The 16,484-nt window shown below is 43.0% G+C and overlaps 1 protein-coding gene and 1 non-coding gene across 2 annotated transcripts in view; both read left to right on the top strand.

The window, feature by feature from the left end:
- The window catches only part of LOC136833663 (2-oxoadipate dehydrogenase complex component E1), a 155,795-nt gene that overhangs the window by 33,759 nt on the left and 105,552 nt on the right, over positions 1–16,484 (top strand). Inside the window, exons 5-9 of the mRNA XM_067095831.1 lie at positions 2,324–2,485; positions 3,656–3,840; positions 4,048–4,161; positions 6,029–6,136; positions 6,476–6,630. Of these exons, the coding sequence (XP_066951932.1) occupies positions 2,324–2,485; positions 3,656–3,840; positions 4,048–4,161; positions 6,029–6,136; positions 6,476–6,630 (724 nt within the window). The remainder of the gene's footprint in view (positions 1–2,323; positions 2,486–3,655; positions 3,841–4,047; positions 4,162–6,028; positions 6,137–6,475; positions 6,631–16,484) is intronic.
- LOC136834015 (5S ribosomal RNA) lies at positions 15,988–16,106 on the top strand. The gene has a single exon (XR_010851649.1). It is a non-coding gene; the product is annotated as a 5S ribosomal RNA (ribosomal RNA).

Below are 16,484 nucleotides of genomic sequence, written 5' to 3'. Positions count from 1 at the left end.
GCTTTCCACATCAATGAGGTGGTCTTCTGTGATCGGAAAATAGTTTCCGCCCTAAAAAACTATGCTTCTGGATGGTGGGGCTGAAGGGTGGCAATTGGATGGAGGCAGCCTCTAGGCTTCTCTCTGTTGGTGTGAGGATCATTGGTGTGATCGGTCATCTCTGTGTCAGCCTCCTCAGGTCACTCCGGGATCACCACTGTGAGAGTGAGGTGTAAGCGAAAGCATGTAGGTCAGGATACAACTGATTTATTCATGTAAAATTCACTCAAGTCAAACACCCTTGCTGGCTGTATCTTAGTCCCAACCTTTGACAGGTAGGGAAAAAGGGATCAAGCATAGGCCTCTGTGTTTCTTCACAGAGGCAAACATTCAATTATATTAGTATAAAACATAAGGTTGTGAAATCTGTGTACATAGCTAAATGAACGGTGTCTTGGTTTATAAACTGGTACAATATCAAAAAGGTGACTATAACACCGTTAGAAATATTTGCTGACAACATCGTCTTGGGATTTTGTGTTTTCTTGTGACCTTGTGTCAATCGCATGGTGCTTTCTCCGAGATGTGGTGTGATTCATCAGCAGGTAGGCTGCATGGTTGAATGCATGCACCTACAACGTATTCACGGATTTTTCTGTGGAACATATATATGCATTATTCGCAGAAAATTTGCCTATTTGCTCTATTTTTCATAGGAAATATTCACTAATTACTGTATTTTCAAACATTTTTGTGACTAAATGCATTTTTTTTTAAGAAACTATTAAAATACTCAGATATGGGCATTTTTAGAGGGGTGTCAAGTATTTGCCATTTTAGCTATTGGCGGGGTGGGGGTTGGTTGTGGTACACATCCCCCACAAATACCAGGGGTCGACTCTAACTCAGAATTGTTGGGAAATAACATACTTGCTCATTACAGTTGAAGTATATAGGTATTGGTTATGTATTAGTGAAAAATACAATATCTGTGGAAATTGGTATAGGACAGGTATACCAAAAAATGTCATGTAGCCTAACCAAATTATCATCTCTTTCTCATGACACATGATAATTAATGTGCCTGTACTGTGTTGTACTATGACAGAATGTAGTTTTGGACATTTTGGATTATTTATGTATGCTGCTGTCACACAACTGGCAATTTTCTCTCTGACAGTATCAGATACTAAGATGTTATCCTGATATTTGTGTATTCCTGTGTATTTTCCAGGTGTATTTGTGTGCAGTAAATACTGTATACAAGTATCTGAACTTGTACACTTACTGTAAATTTACTCCATTGAGTTTTTAAATAAATTTTTGCTATTTATTAAATGAAGGAAGGAGAATGTGGTGTATGCAAATGGAAAATTTTATAGAGTTTTTAAATATAGTTTAGGGTAGTTGCTACATGGTGTCAGATCCCACTGAAGTATTAAACCCCATCATAAACAGCATAGGAATAGTAAATCCTTGTTGTGATCTAAAAATACATCAGTTTCATTATGGCTTCATTGCATTACAGTACTAATTTTTAAATCTTGTACCCCTTGCCTTCTGTGTCATTTTGTGTGCTTTGTAAGTTTTTGCATAATAATCTAGAAGCATTTTTTTCTCTTGTTCTTGGATCTAGAAACTTTTTTAGTTTTCTGTAAAAGAAAACTATTGTGCCAGCCTTGTGTGTCTGTCCTCACTTTTTCTGTCCGCCCTCAGATCTTAAAAACTACTAAGGCTAGAGGGCTGCAAATTAATATGTTGATCATCCACCTCCCAATCATCAAACATACTAAATTGCAGCCCTGTAGCCTCAGTAGTTTTTATTTTATTGAAGGTTAAAGTTAGCCTTAATCGTGCTTCTGACAACGATATAGGACAGGCCACCACCGAGCCGTGGTTACTGTAGTTTCATGGGCTGCAGCTCATACAGCATTATACCAAGACCACTGAAAGATAGATCTATTTTCGGTGGCCTTGATTATACACTGTAACAGCTGTACAGAAAGCTTGATTACACCAAGGAAACTTGGGTGCATTTTTTACTTGGTTTCTCTTGTTCTTGCATCTTTTCATTTTGTATAGTTTTGCATTGGTGATTATTATTCTTACTCCTTTTTTCAGTTTCTTAAATAAATTATACACTACATGAACAATTAAATACACTTGGCTTGAAGTGAAAAGCAAGGTTATCATGGACAGACTAGGTTAAGTGAATATAGGGACAGTGAAGGCCTAAGGAGTCCTGTACTCTATTGGGATTTTGTATGTAGTATAAACATGGATTATTGTTGGTTAGAATATTTCTTATATATTTAGATGCATTCAATCATCTGTTCTTTTCCAGCTGATGTGCAAGAAGTTATACTTGGTATGGCTCATCGTGGGAGACTGAACCTTCTTACGGGGATTTTGAAGTACCCACCAGTTATAATGTTCCAGAAGATGAAAGGGTTGCCAGAATTTCCTCCAGATTTAAAATTTACGGGCGATGTTTTGTCTCATTTAGGTTAGTCATATGATTATTAATTTTTAAACAAAACTCATTTCTTTTTTATATACTATGTATAATGAAAAATGTTGACTTCATAATTATTAGTAAGTGGATCTTTTAAGAGCATGTCATTTTTATTAGGATGCAGTATTTTGAATCTTGTACTGTACACTTTTTGTAGAGTCAATCTGATGAGAGCTTTTTGTGGTAAAATTTCATTAACAAACAAAAATCTCCATAGGCCTCAAACTAAAGTTAAAGTTCCATGTTGCATTAACAAATTGCATCGATTATGTCCCCATCCATGTAAAGTATGCTCTAGTGCAGGGAGTTAGGGAGAGAACAAAGGAAAGTGTATTTACTAGATGGCTTATAAAACTCAAAAAAGTATTCACGGGGCATACAAATAAAGGAGCAGTCTGAGTTAGGCTAATGTTTACCCAGCCACAAACTATTGTAGCCCAGTGGTATTTGTGACCTAGAGGCAATGCCACTGAAGAGTATATGTTATAGAGAATGTCTTAGTGGATAAAAAAAAAAATAAGTCAATGCAATTAAAAATCTGGGTGAATGCAGATCAATAGCATTGGCATGGTAGAGGTTGAGGGCAGGTTTTCTGCTTGAAATCAGTCTCCACTGAATTCTCTTCCTATGAGGCTATACTGGATAGCATCCAATCATGGAAATTCAATATTTTTAATTCCTGCTATAGTATAGGAGTTTCTCCTCCATGGGGAATCTAATGAGGAGACCTGTTAAAAATACAACTGTTATCAAACCACATTGCAGGAGAGCCCTCTGGCAAGAGGTATCCTGTTCAACTATTAGGAATAATCTTTTGAACTGAAGTAGCTGGAGCTCTTGCTTCTTGTGTCTTATTCAGAATTGGAATTCCTTTTATTTCTTCATCTCAGAGGTGTTATATGAAAATCTGACATCTTTGACAAAAACAGGTGTATATTGTACCCAAGGCCCACTCCAGCCAAATTTTTCCCTCAAGAAGGGCTTTCAAGACTCAGATCTGTCTGTGTATTTGCAGAAATACTTGTTTTTTTTTTTTCCTTTAAAGTGGCTGAAACATCTAGGCTAAGCATGTGATGAAACAAGTGTTTTGTAATTTAGTATTTCATTAACTTTGTGTGCTACATTTGGTTTTTGTTTATTTGAATGCTTTATTCTTTACAGTAAATTCTGTTGATTTAGAGTTTGGAGAAAAAAAGCTGCATGTTACAATGCTGCCAAATCCATCACATCTTGAAGCTGTTAATCCTGTAGCATGTGGTAAAAGTCGTGCACGTGAAAGAAGTTTAAATAAGAATAGCCAAAATGAAAAATTGCCTCTACCATCAGATAAAGTTGTCTGTATCCAGGTTAGTGATGTGAAGAAATTTTAGAACCTGTAAAAATAAGATCATTTCTTTTATTGGTAATTCATTATTTTTATGAATTATGCAAATCCTCCAGGATTTCATTGGGATGTATATATGTAATAGAATTTGATATCTTTTTTGTCTGTGATGTTGATAGTCTCCATGGACAAGTAAATACAGCTTAATTTTAAATTTTTTTTATTCCAGGTTCATGGAGATGCAGCTTTAGCTGGTCAAGGTGTGATTCAAGAAACTTTGGCAATGTCTAATGTTCCACATTACTCAATAGGCGGTTCTTTGCATATATCTATTAACAATCAGGTGGGTCAGATATGAAGTTCAACATTGTTTTCAAAGACTTGCTAGATGTCCTGTTTTCATACACCTAAACATACCATTATGCTTCAACATTGTTTTCAAAGACTTGCTAGATGTCCTGTTTTCATACACCTAAACATACCATTATGCTTGGATAGTTTTACAGTGCAACCTTCTTGTTTCCATTACTGAAAGGGGCTTTTAAATTTATTTTTATTCATTTTTCCCAATGCTCCATCTTTCTCTAATCCTTCATTGTCATTGGTGCGGAATGATTGATCTCCAATTGTAAATAAATTTTTAGTTCAGGGATTCCATGAGATATATTGTAAGGGAGTTTGGCCACTGTTACTTACATCTTCCCAAAAACTTATTTGTTGTACATTTTGTTTTTGTTGGTTTGTTATTAGTGTACAGTATTTATATTCTTATGTAGAGTATATACTGTATACATACATCTTCATGCATATGCAATGTTTTGGTTATATTGAATGGTATTTCAGGCTGTACTGTGTAAATTGTTGTCATGGATTGTATTATCACATAATTTCTCTGCTCCTGTGCTTTCCCATTCATTTTCATGTATTTTTGTTAATCACTCATGAGAGTGCTCTCTGAAACATTTCATCAGACTCCCCAAAGAGCTATTCTTAATGATTTTATCTAGCACCATAAAGGAAGACCCAACAGAGAAGAGATCATTTGAGACACCAAAAATCATATGTAATGCACCAAATGATTTCTGCCTCACATCCATTGAGGCCCTGCTCATCCTCAAGCACAAGCCCATACTTAACAAAACAAATGAATTTCTGCCTATCTGCACTCTTAAAAGCAGGATATAGACAGACAATAGAAATGCGCCAAGCTAAGGTGACCAAGGAAATAGTAAGTTGGCCATGCAAACTGAAGAACATAATACTGCACTCAGAGAATGTGCAACATCCAGAGTATTTCAACTCTGTAGTCTCATTAAACTATTTAATTATACAATAATGATAATACTCAGAAAGGCAATTAAGGAAATTGGATGCAACATAAGGCTAGTTTTAAATACCTCCCTTCACCTATCTGTCTCGTGCATCATATTACTTGATCTCTGGTTTCACAGCCATGTTTTTCTTTCATTGCTTCAAGCTAATGCTGGAAGGAATCTTCTAAACTTCATTGCATGGCAACTCCAACCAGATACTCTATCTTGAAAAAGAAAAATGACAATGATTTAAAATTTGAAATATATAACCTCTGAATAGACATAATATAGCCATGGAATTGAAAACAGGTAGATAGGTAGTCTTAAAAATAATTATTAATATTCAGAATTTCCGTATCCTACTTTAAGCACCACAGTTAGTGAATATGTGCCCTCTTTTGAAAGTCTAATGCACCCACTCCTTGTAGAGGGGCAAACTATAAGAAACTCAGAAATGCTTATTAGAAAGTAAAAAGTGCTTGGAATATTCCACATTGCAATAATACTGCTGGTATGTGATAACTCCTTGATAATTACTAGAAATTAGATAATGAAAATATTGATCTTCATACCTAAGTAGTTGCTTGTGAATGAAATCGGTCCAAATGGGGGCCTCAGCAAGTCTCTTAGTTTTGGGAATATGGTGCTGTTGTGTAAGATGAATATTTTGCTCTCTTTTTAGGGAAGATATTCAATTAGCCTTCACATGTTACACCCTAGGGTGATTAATTAATTTTTATTTTGTTGTGAAAATGTCTCCTCTGTCCATGTAACATGTCTATGGATCATATTTTTTCTTGGTATCATTGATGTGGGAGCATATGTAATGCCATCATCCTTAGCTCTAGTATTTGTTGTGCACTAACAAACTAATTTTTCCTTTAATATTATTCCTAGGTTGGTTACACTACTCCTGGAGAACGCTCAAGGTCGACAGTTTATTGTACTGATGTGGCAAAAATGTGTGGTATGCCTGTCATTCATGTAAATGGTGATGAACCAGAGGTGAGTGTGTGGTTTTTTTGCGCATTACACTAACACTCCCTTTAGCATATGCTTAAGTAGTAGATTCTGTCAATAATAAATGTGATTTACTTTTACAGAAAATATACAGTTAATGATGGGCATCATTACAATGTTTATTTTAGGTAACAAAGTACTCAAATTGTGTTTCAAAATATAACAAGAGATAAACTTATAATTATTTATACTCCCAATGAACAACTCAGTGTAACCTTTATCCTTGTCAAAGTTAGTACTGTATATGTTTATCTGTGAAACAGAATTTATTTTTATTTTTACTTATATGAGCAAAGGTTAATATAGCATTTGAATGTTTTTTAGGCAGTTGTAAAAGCTACACGTTTAGCTTTGAGATATCAGAGGAAATTCCGTGATGTTTTTGTGGACCTGGTGTGCTGGAGACGCTGGGGTCACAATGAACTTGATAACCCACGATTTACCAATCCTTCTATGTATGCAAATATTGATGCACGAAGGTTAGTTTGTATCTTCTCAGTGTTTCCCTTTTAGTTGTAAAAAGTAAACCTGAAGAGGAACCTAGTGTGGTTTGCAACTGTTGAGTTTCTCAAGATTAAAGGTGGTCTTTAAAACAGGGTATTTATTTGTAACTGCTTACATGTACAGAGTGTAATTCATCCATACATTTTCATTTGCAGTTGTTACTAGAATGGAACTTGCTGATAATTCAGTACAAGTTAACCAATAGCTGTTTTTTATTGTCGTAAATAGTATGAACATTGCCCGGTGAACTACAGTCAGCAAAAAAACTCCGAACACCCCATTTAAATGCAAAAAAATCAGAGCAATGTTATAAAAACGGAAAATAATAGCAAAGTTTTTGCTTTATTACCTTTTACTCAGTATTTTGACATTCCTCCATTATTTTCAAGTACATCTCTTAATCTTTTTTGCATAGAATGAGCTAAATCTTTAAAATACTGTGCATCCATTTCTTCATGAAAACTTCATGATCGCATGTATCCACTGTGTATCTTGTTGCAAAAAAATTCGATCCACTTTGCCTCCTTACCCTCTTGCCAGCGCTATGAACAATATAGAAACAGGATTCATCACTAAATACAACTCTTTTCCAGTCCAATCAAATATTCTGTCAAAATTTCTTTAGGGATCATTTTCTGAGCCTTAGAAAATAGTTTTTCCTGGCCTTGTCAAACTCAAAGAAAATTTGACCAAGTTCTTTCTGCAAACGATGTTGTTAACAGTTCTTACCAACCTTTATACATTACCAAGTAAAATGGGATTTTTAATTTCAAAATTTCTGCTGGCATTGATGGGTGTTTCATAACAATAAATTTTATACATGAACTTACCTGTTGTTTACATATAGCTGTAATTCTCGATCTCGACAGAAAATTCAAAACTGGCGGTCCCGCTAATATATGGTCAGGTGATACGACTACCCCGCCCTCTACCAGGTACCTGGATCCATTTCCATCAACAACTAATCATATTTTCTCTGTCGGGGCCGGGCGACTAGTCGTCTGCTCCTCTTCAGGAAATTCATCGGTGCTTTTCGTTTCTTCTTTGGTGAAGTACCCACTTTTGTTGACGGTTCTGGCTTGTTTTTGGCTTTGGTTGAGATTTTTCTAGTTATGTCTGATTCAGGATCTCAAATTAGATATTGCGGGGGTTGTAAAACTCAGAATGTCTCGGTCTAACATAGACCCTCACTCTTCTTGCTCTAACTGTAGAGGGAAATTGTGCACGAATCTGGATAGATGTGATGAATGTTCGTCTTTGTCTGTGCTTGATTGGCAAAAGTTGGCTAAATATCAAGCAAAATTAAGTAAAGATAGGGCACGTAAGGCTTCATGCCAGAAGTTCCTCCCAGAGTAGGAGTAGTATTGCCTCTTGTTCTGTTCCTGTTACCCCTCCTGTTCCTATTCCTGCCCCGGAACCTGTTGTTTCCAACCCACTACCGTGTCAGACCTTCGGGCAGAATTTGATGGTAAGATTTCGGCTCTTTTCTCTGCGATAGAGAAGATTGGCCAGGATGTGAGTGCGATGTCTAGACATCGGAAGTGTTGCAGTGATAGTGTTGTGGAGGAGGTGACTGTTCGTCCCCCTCGCTCTCCTAGGTCGAGGCCTCTGTCCGCTCCCAGGGCTCAGGAGAAGACATGCCGAAAGCCGAAGGGAGGCGAGTGGGGTCTGCTCACGAGCAGTTGCTCCCTCTAACAGTCCTGTTGCGTCCCAGGCTGTTGCAGCTCGCTATAGTAAAAGCGATGCGGAAGTGTCTTCTTGTGCTTCTGTTTCGTCGAGGAGGAGTTGGAAGCAGTCAGAGTCTAGTAGGCCGCTGAAGAGACGCAGAGCTTCCTCTCCAAGTCAAGTTCCTATCAAGAAACTTTCGGCACGTTCTCCTCTTCCGTCTTGTAGCTTTTGGGATAGCCCAGAGATCTCTTCTTCTTCAGGCAGTCCAGATGTACGTTCTACGGATCGTAAGCGAGCGCCGGATCCTCCTGTTAGCATGCAAGTAGCAGCTTCCTTCCCGTTGGATCCCAAGTCGGCTTTTATGCCTCCGGTTCCTGGCCCCCTTCGCAAGAGGACAAATTGGACAAGATTTTGAGACTTTTCGAAGGTTTTAAAGCTCCAGCACTTCAGGTTCCTTCTGCAACTGAGGCTCCGGTCTCTGCTCCCTCCACGCACCTGGCGCTGCTTCCGGCGCGCCTGGCTCCGCTTCGCTCGCCTCGCGCGCCTGGCTCCGCTTCCGCTCGCGCACCTGGCTCCGCTTCCGATCGCCTCCTAGCGCCACTTCCGCCCGCACCGGCGCACTCCACGACGCTACTTTGGCGCTGGCGCCTCTCCAAAACACGTTTCCAAAGGCGCACAATGTTTGCGCTTCTAGCGCTACCGTGGTTTTTGGCGCCTCTTTGGCTCTCGGATCTTCTAAGGCTCCTGACTCCTCTCAAGCTCATGTTTCGGATACACTTGACGCTGGTCGGGTTCTTGGCGCCTTCGGTGACGTTCGGCGATACTCAAGAGGATAACGCAAGTTTGGCTCCCGGAGACGTTTCTTTCATGGTGCTCCAACTGCTTCAGAGATTCTCTCCCCAGTTTCCGATGTTTCGAAGTAGATGATGTTCCGTCTGCTCCTACGTCCAACTTTAAGCATCTCTTACAACTTTTTTGAAGAACTTTTTCAAGAAGACTTTGCTCCAGCTTCCCTTCGTCTCCGACTCACGCAGTTTGCCAAGGATTTTAAACCTCCTTCCTCTAGATTTCTGAAGCTGGTCCTGTCTGTTTCAGGCAAAAGAGCTCTCTCAAGGCAAGAAGGATGGTTGAGCAAGAAAAGATCTCAGGGTAAAACATCTTTCTGTTTTCCCCTCTCATCTGTCTTTTAAGTCTCGTTCGTGGTATGAGACTGGGAAGTCTTTTCATGGGAGACTCTGCCTCCTCTCAAGGGGGATTTCTCCAGCCTTGTGGATTCTGCCCGTCGCTCAGCTTTTTCTTCGTCCAAAGTCGGCTTCTCGTCTTCGGAAATTGACCATCTGGTGAAGAGTTCCTTTAGGATCTTGGAGATCTTTTCTTTTATTGACTGGTCTATAGGAGCCTTGAGCAGGATAGTGAAAGTCTGTGATCTTCCCCCCAAGACTGCTACAGATCTTGATGCTATTTTGGCCTGCCTGGACAAGGCCATCACGGACGGAACGTCAGAAATTGCCTCAGTGACTGCTACCTTGCATTTTGAAGAAGAGAGCACATTGGATTTCGTTTGTCGCGAGAGGAGTCTCCAGGAACCAGAAATCTGCTCTTCTTTTTGCTCCTTTGCTTAAGGAATCCCTTTTTCCCGCCACGTTAGTTAGGGAAATTTCGGAGGCTCTCTCACGGAAGTCTACTCAAGACCTACTGGCTCATTCTTCGAAAAGACCCAGGTTTTCGACTACTCCAGTAGTACCCAAGCCTTCTTTCCCTGTATCCTCTAGGCCTTCTCGGGGTACTCCTTCTCGGCCCTTTTCCCGTGCTAGGGGAAGAGGAAAATTCTCTTCTCATCCCCAGAAAGCTAGGGGTACCAACCGATGAGTTCAAGGTCCTTCATGCAACGGTCGGAGCCAGACTACAGTCGTTCTGGCAAGTTTGGGAGGCCAAGGGAGCAGAACCCTGGGTGATCAACGTTCTGAGAGAAGGCTACACCATTCCCTTCTCAGAGAATCCTCCTTTAAAGTCTTCGCCAGTAGACTTCAACGTATCATCCAGGGACTCGAGAAACTTGTGGTGTTGGAGGAGGAAGTTACTTCCCTCCTTCAAAAGGGAGCCATAGAAGCAGTCCTCGAACCTTCATCTCCGGGGTTCTACAACCGTCTGTTTCTGGTTCCAAAATCGTCAGGAGGATGGAGACCAGTCCTCGACGTAAGCGCCCTGAACAAATTTGTGCTTCAAACTCCATTCAAGATGGAAACCACACAGTCGGTTATCAATTCCCTGAAGGAAGGAGACTGGATGGTGTCCCTCGATCTCCAGGACGCATACTTTCATGTACCTATCCATCCGAGATCAAGGAAATTCCTACGGTTTGTGTTCAGAGGCAGGGCTTTTCAATTCAGGGCTCTTTGCTTCGGCCTATCAACAGCCCCACAAGTTTTCACAAGGACGATGGCTCCAATTGCGAAATGGCTTCACTTAGAGGGAATTCACATTTCCCTTTACCTCGACGACTGGCTGATCCGGTCTCCGTCAAAGGCCAATGCATGAAGGACCTACAAAGGACCCTTTCTCTTACCGACGAATTGGGACTCATAGTAAATCTTCCAAAGTCACAACTCTCTCCATCTCAAGACTTCACTTATTTGGGAGTTCGGATGAACTCAGTTCTTTTTCAGGTTTTCCGACGTCTCAAAGGATCGAAATGCCTGCTGAAAGTGAGATACCTGATGGCAGCCAAGACTTGTTCTGCCAAGGAATGGATGAGCCTTTTAGGCACCCTCTCATCGCTAGAGATGTTCGTCAGTCTGGGAGGCTACACATGAGACCTCTTCAGTTCTTCCTACAGCAGATCTGGAACAGGAAGAAAGACACGGATTCGTTTGTTTTTCCTCTATCCACTCAAGTAAAAACAAGACCTGTCATGGTGGAACGACAGGAGCAAACTAGATCGAGGTTTGTCACTGAGACAGAGGAACCCAGACCTGATGTTGTTCTCCGGCGCTTCAGACGAGGGTTGGGGAGCAACATTGGGGATCTTCAAGTGTCAGGCAATTGGTCTTCATCCCAACGGGACTGGCACATAAATGCGAAAGAGTTGAAGGCAATACATCTAGCCTTGGAACATTTCAGTGCTTCTGGTGGAAAACAAAAGATAGTAGTGCACTCGGACAACTCCACAGCTCTGGCGTGTACGTGAAGAAACAAGGAGGCACTCACTCCTTCTCTCTGTTCGAGATCGCAAAAGACCTGCTTTTGTGGGCGGCAACCAAGAACATAGAGCTAGTAACTCGCTTCATCCCGGGAGCTCTCAACGTAAGAGCAGATATCCTCAGCAGGTCACTCCAGGTCATTCCGACGGAATGGACCCTCCACCAGAAAGTCTGCCAAGGCCTGTGGAAGGTTTGGGAACTCCATGCTAGACCTGTTACAACGAGGAAAACCGCAGACTACCTCTCTTTTGCTCTCCTGTTCCAGACCCAGAAGCATTAGCGGTGGATGCCATGCTCCTGGACTGGTCGGGTCTCTTCCTTTATGCATTCCTCCCTTCAGGATGCTGGGAGAAGTCCTGAAAAGTTTCGAGCACACAAAGGTGTGTCAATGATCCTTATAGCTCCATGGTGGCCAGGAAGATCATGGTTTCCAGAGCTACTGGAGAAAGTAGTGGATTGGCCAAGGAGGTTGCCATTCAGACCAGACCTTCTGTGCCAGTTGCACAGCAGAAAGTTCCACAGGAACCCGTCAGATCTAAATCTGACAGGGTTCAGACTCTCGGCGACTCTACAGGAGGAGAGGCTTCTCTAGAAGAGTGGCGCAGGCAATGGCTAGATCAACCAGGCCCTCGTCTACAAAGGTCTATCAAGCGAAGTGGAAGCGCTTCAGGGGTGGTGCTCCGAGTCTGGAGTGTCTTCCACTTCTACGACTCTAAGCCAGGTGGCGGATTTTCTTTTGTTTCTGCACAAGGAGAAGAAATTGGCTGTCAGCACGATTAAGGGGTATAGGAGTATGCTGGCGGCAGTTTTCAGGAATAGAGGTATAGACCTTTCCTCGGACAAAGATATTGCAGAACTCCTTAAATCCTTTGCTACCACTAAAGGCAAATCTCTTCGTGTACCGCATTGGAATTTGGATGTGGTGCTAAAGTGGCTTACCTCCAAATCTTTTTGAGCCTTTGAGTTCCTGCTCCAATAGAATCTAACTAAGAAAACTCTCTTTCTCTTGGCACTGGCCTCGGCAAAGAGAGTAAGTGAGATTCATGCTCTGGACAAAAGATTGGTTTTTGTGCGGATAAGGCTGTAGTTTCCTTCACCTTGGGTTTCCTAGCTAAGAACGAAAACCCTAGTAATCCATGGCCAAGGGAATTTCCCATTCCTAGCCTATCCTCCTTGAGTGGAAGAGAAACGGAGAGACTTCTCTGTCCGGTCAGAGCTTTGAAATTCTATCTGGACAGGACCAGAAGTGTAAGAGGAACTCATGATCTTTTATGGTGCTCAACTAAGAACCCCAAGAACCTCTATCTAAAATGGGATTGCTTTCCTTTTGAAAGAACTGATTCAGGAGGCACACAAGGAATTAAGGGATGTGGATTTCCCCTTAGTTAAAGTGAGGCCTCATGAAATTAGGCTATTGCAACTTCTTTAGCCTTCAAGAAGAACATGGCTTTAAAGGACATTCTAAGTTCAACTTATTGGAGATGTTCGTCTGTTTTTGCCTCGCATTATCTGAGACAGATCCAAACCACATATGAAGACTGCAGTACGTTGGGCCCCTTTATTGCGTCTGACACGGTGATGGGCAAGGAAACCAGAGGCTCTAGATCCTCTCCTTAGTTTCCTTGGGTGCAGAAGTTTCTTTTTTTGGTCGACTACTAGAGCCTAAGAGGTTAGATGGCCTAGTAGGTCTAATTTTAATAGGTTGGTGTGAGTTTTTATGGTTGGGTGATATGATGGTGGATGCTTTGAGTACTGCGCCTGAGCAGGGGCATTATATGCTTTGGTTGATTGTGTCGAAGACGGCTGGGCCAACAGACCTTTCTCCATATAGCAACCTGCGTCTGAGCTACTAGGCCCCGCAGTTGCACTAAGGATAGCAGGTTACAGAGGCAGTAACCAGAAACAGCTTCCTTAGCAGGTAAGGATCCAAAGTTAAGACGTTTTTTTTAGCCTGATGATCTCAGGTTTTTTCCATTTAACACTTACAGCTGTCCATGCCCACCGCCTCAATGTGGCAATCAGCTATATGTAAACAACAGGTAAGTTCGTGTATAAAAATGACATTTTGTTCATGCAACTTACCTGTCAGATATATATATAGCTGTATTCTCCGAAGTCCGACAGAATTCCAAAAACTTCGCGGCTAGCAGTTTACACGCAGTGGGCCAGGTGGTTAATACCCATTCCGCCGCTGGGAGGCGGTATCAGGAACCATTCCCATTTTCTATTCAGATTTTCTCTGTCGCCGGTACTGTCAACAACTGTTTTCAGTACCTCCGTCTTTGGATTTCGTAAAAACTCGTTATTTTCCACTTAAGTATTCTATTTGACTTTTGGTTTTTGTCTTTGGATTGTGGATTGGCATACGCTTTTGTGGAATTTGCTTTTGATTGCTCTTTGGATGATGTCTGGACCTAGTTATGCTAGCTTCAGAGTATGTTGTGTGAATGAGTTTAAGGTGAGGCTACCGAAAGTTTGGTAGATCCTCACTTTATATGCATGAGGTGTAGGGGCAGGTTTGCTTGATAAATGATCGCTTACTTTGCCTCCCACCCTGCTAATTTATTAGTTCAGGATTTCATTCTCGGACTAATAGTGCTCCTTTTGCATCTGGAAGATGGCTAACAAATATTATCTATTGCGAAGGTGCATAGATTGAGCGAGTCAGCGATAATAAAGAAGAAACAATAGTAACGCTGGGTCAGTCAAAGTGCACGTCATGAAAACGGACTCGTAATTGGACGCTGAAGAGGATATGTCCAATAAAGTTTTCGTAACTATGTTGTTACAACAAAATCAAACACTTATGGAGTTATTAAAGGAAATGTAAGGTTTGTTTTTGGAGATAGTCTACCGAGAGCAGCGGGACTAGAGTGACGTCACGTAGGCAATGGCTGCCTCTAGTAAAAAAGTAAACAAACGCTTTGAGTTCAAAGTAGCACGGTAAACGTTAAAGATGCCATAATTTACTCAGGTCGGTATCAAACATTAGTTTTAGTCAGGGTGAGGAGATAACCTACCATAATTTTAGTTAAAACGACGAGAATAGGTTTTATCTCGCCGAGACTGATTTATATCTACCGCCTAACGTTAGGCGAGCCAAATTCTAGTACTCGTAGGCTAAGCGGGGTTGAGACTTCCCAAGTAAGTAGCCTATTTCACAATATATTGACTGGGGGCCTTTCTGTCAAGCATGCCGTCTCCCAGTCGTGCTCACAGCTCGCTGGATCGCCATCGTGGCGCTCTGCTGCATCGTGACGCTCCGCAAGCAGCTATCCACTGGGCGCTTCTGTAGCTGCTCGTCAGGGCGCTCCTCTGGACGCTGCCGTGCAGGGCGCTCGGCTGGACCGCCATCGTGGCGCTCCGCCCGCAAGCAGCTATCCTGGGCGCTTCTGTAGCTGCTCGTCAGGGCGCTCCTCTCGCTGCCGTGCAGGACGCTTCGGCTGGTCCGCCATCGTGACGCTCCGCAAGCAGCTATCCTGGGCGCTTCTGCTCTGCTACTGTAGCTGCTCGTCAGGGCGCTTCTCTCGCTGCCGTGCAGGGCGCTCGGCTGGTCCGCCATCGTGGCGCTCCGCAAGCAGCTATCCTGGGCGCTTCTGTAGCTGCTCGTCAGGGCGCTCCTCTCGCTGCCGTGCAGGGCGCTCGGATGGACTCTCGGGAGGACGCCTCTTTGGTTGCTCGAAGTGACGCTTCAGAGCAATCAAAGTCTGCGGGGAAGCGTAGATCCCATCTGCGTGTTGGACTGCAAGGCCTTCGTTTTCTCCCATTGAAGAGGGAGAAGTCTCTTGTGAGTCGGAGCCTGCAGTCCTTGAGCAGCCTCCCCTTCCTCGTCTACGGACTACCAGGTGTTAGCCGGCCTTTCTTAAGGACTTGTTTGGCAACAAGTTTCAAACCCTCGGCCACTCTCTCCTCCTCCTTCGCAGTTTGCTTCGTCCTAGACGAGGAGAGCGCCGGGGTTTGTCAAGATGACTTCGTCTCTGGCGACGAAGAAGGCCTTCAAGAAGGTTAACACCTGGATGGAGGAAGGAAGACCCAAGGCAAGACTTCTTTTGCCCTGCCTCCGTCCAAGCTGAGCGGCAAGGCAGGTATGTGGTAAGAGACCGGGAGGACGTCGGCTCAAGAGTTCCTTCGTTGTCCCAGGAGACTTCGCTAGCTTGGTCGACGCGCCTAGAAGGTCCCTCCTGTCGGCTGGCCAAAGTGTCCTGGACTATGTCGGAGACGGATCACCATTTGAAAGGACTGTTTCAACCATGGAGGTCTTCAATTTCCTGGACTGGTGATTGGGGGCTCTAGGCGTCAGGATTAGGAGTCCCGACTCGATCTGCCTGGGGAGCTGTCCAGCGTGTTGAACTGCATGGACAAAGCAGTCAGGGATGGCTCAGAGGAACTGGCTTCCCTCTTTTTGTACGGGCCTCTTGAAGAAGAGGGCCTTGTACTGTAACTTTACAGCCTATGGCCCTACCAGCCAACGGCCATACCACGTTGAAAGCACCGCTTCTTGTGCGATCAGCGAAGTTAAGCAACGTTGGGTCTGGTCAGTACTTGGATGGGTGACCGCCTGGGAACACCAGATGCCTTTGGCGTCATACTTTTGCAAAGTCAGTTTCTCCGTCGCAGAGGTCTTTGCTGTTCTCCCCGTTTTCGAGCCATCTCTTCCCCCCAGTCCTTGTTCAAGGATCTCTCCTCCAGCTTTAAGGAGGCCACTCAAGACCTCTTGGCCCACTCGTCAAGACGCCCGGCAGTCCCTTTGATGTCGTTGTCGGGTCAGACCTCCAGGAAGTAGAAGCCCTTTCGTGGAGGAGCTTCTTCCTCGATATCTTCTCCCCGAGGTAGAGGTCTTTTCAGAGGCAGAGCCCCGCCTAAACCTTGGGGCAGGAAGTGATTTGCAGCGCCTCCAGACACCTGTAGGAGCCAGGCTTCTTTCGTTTGCGAGAGCCTGGAGAGCAAGAGGGGCAGACACC

The sequence above is a fragment of the Macrobrachium rosenbergii genome, chromosome 52, assembly GCF_040412425.1.
Source record: "Macrobrachium rosenbergii isolate ZJJX-2024 chromosome 52, ASM4041242v1, whole genome shotgun sequence".
In the NCBI taxonomy this organism is placed as follows: Eukaryota; Metazoa; Arthropoda; class Malacostraca; order Decapoda; family Palaemonidae; genus Macrobrachium; species Macrobrachium rosenbergii.
The sequence above is the reverse complement of the archived record's forward strand: the minus strand, read 5'-3'. Positions and strand labels throughout refer to the sequence as shown.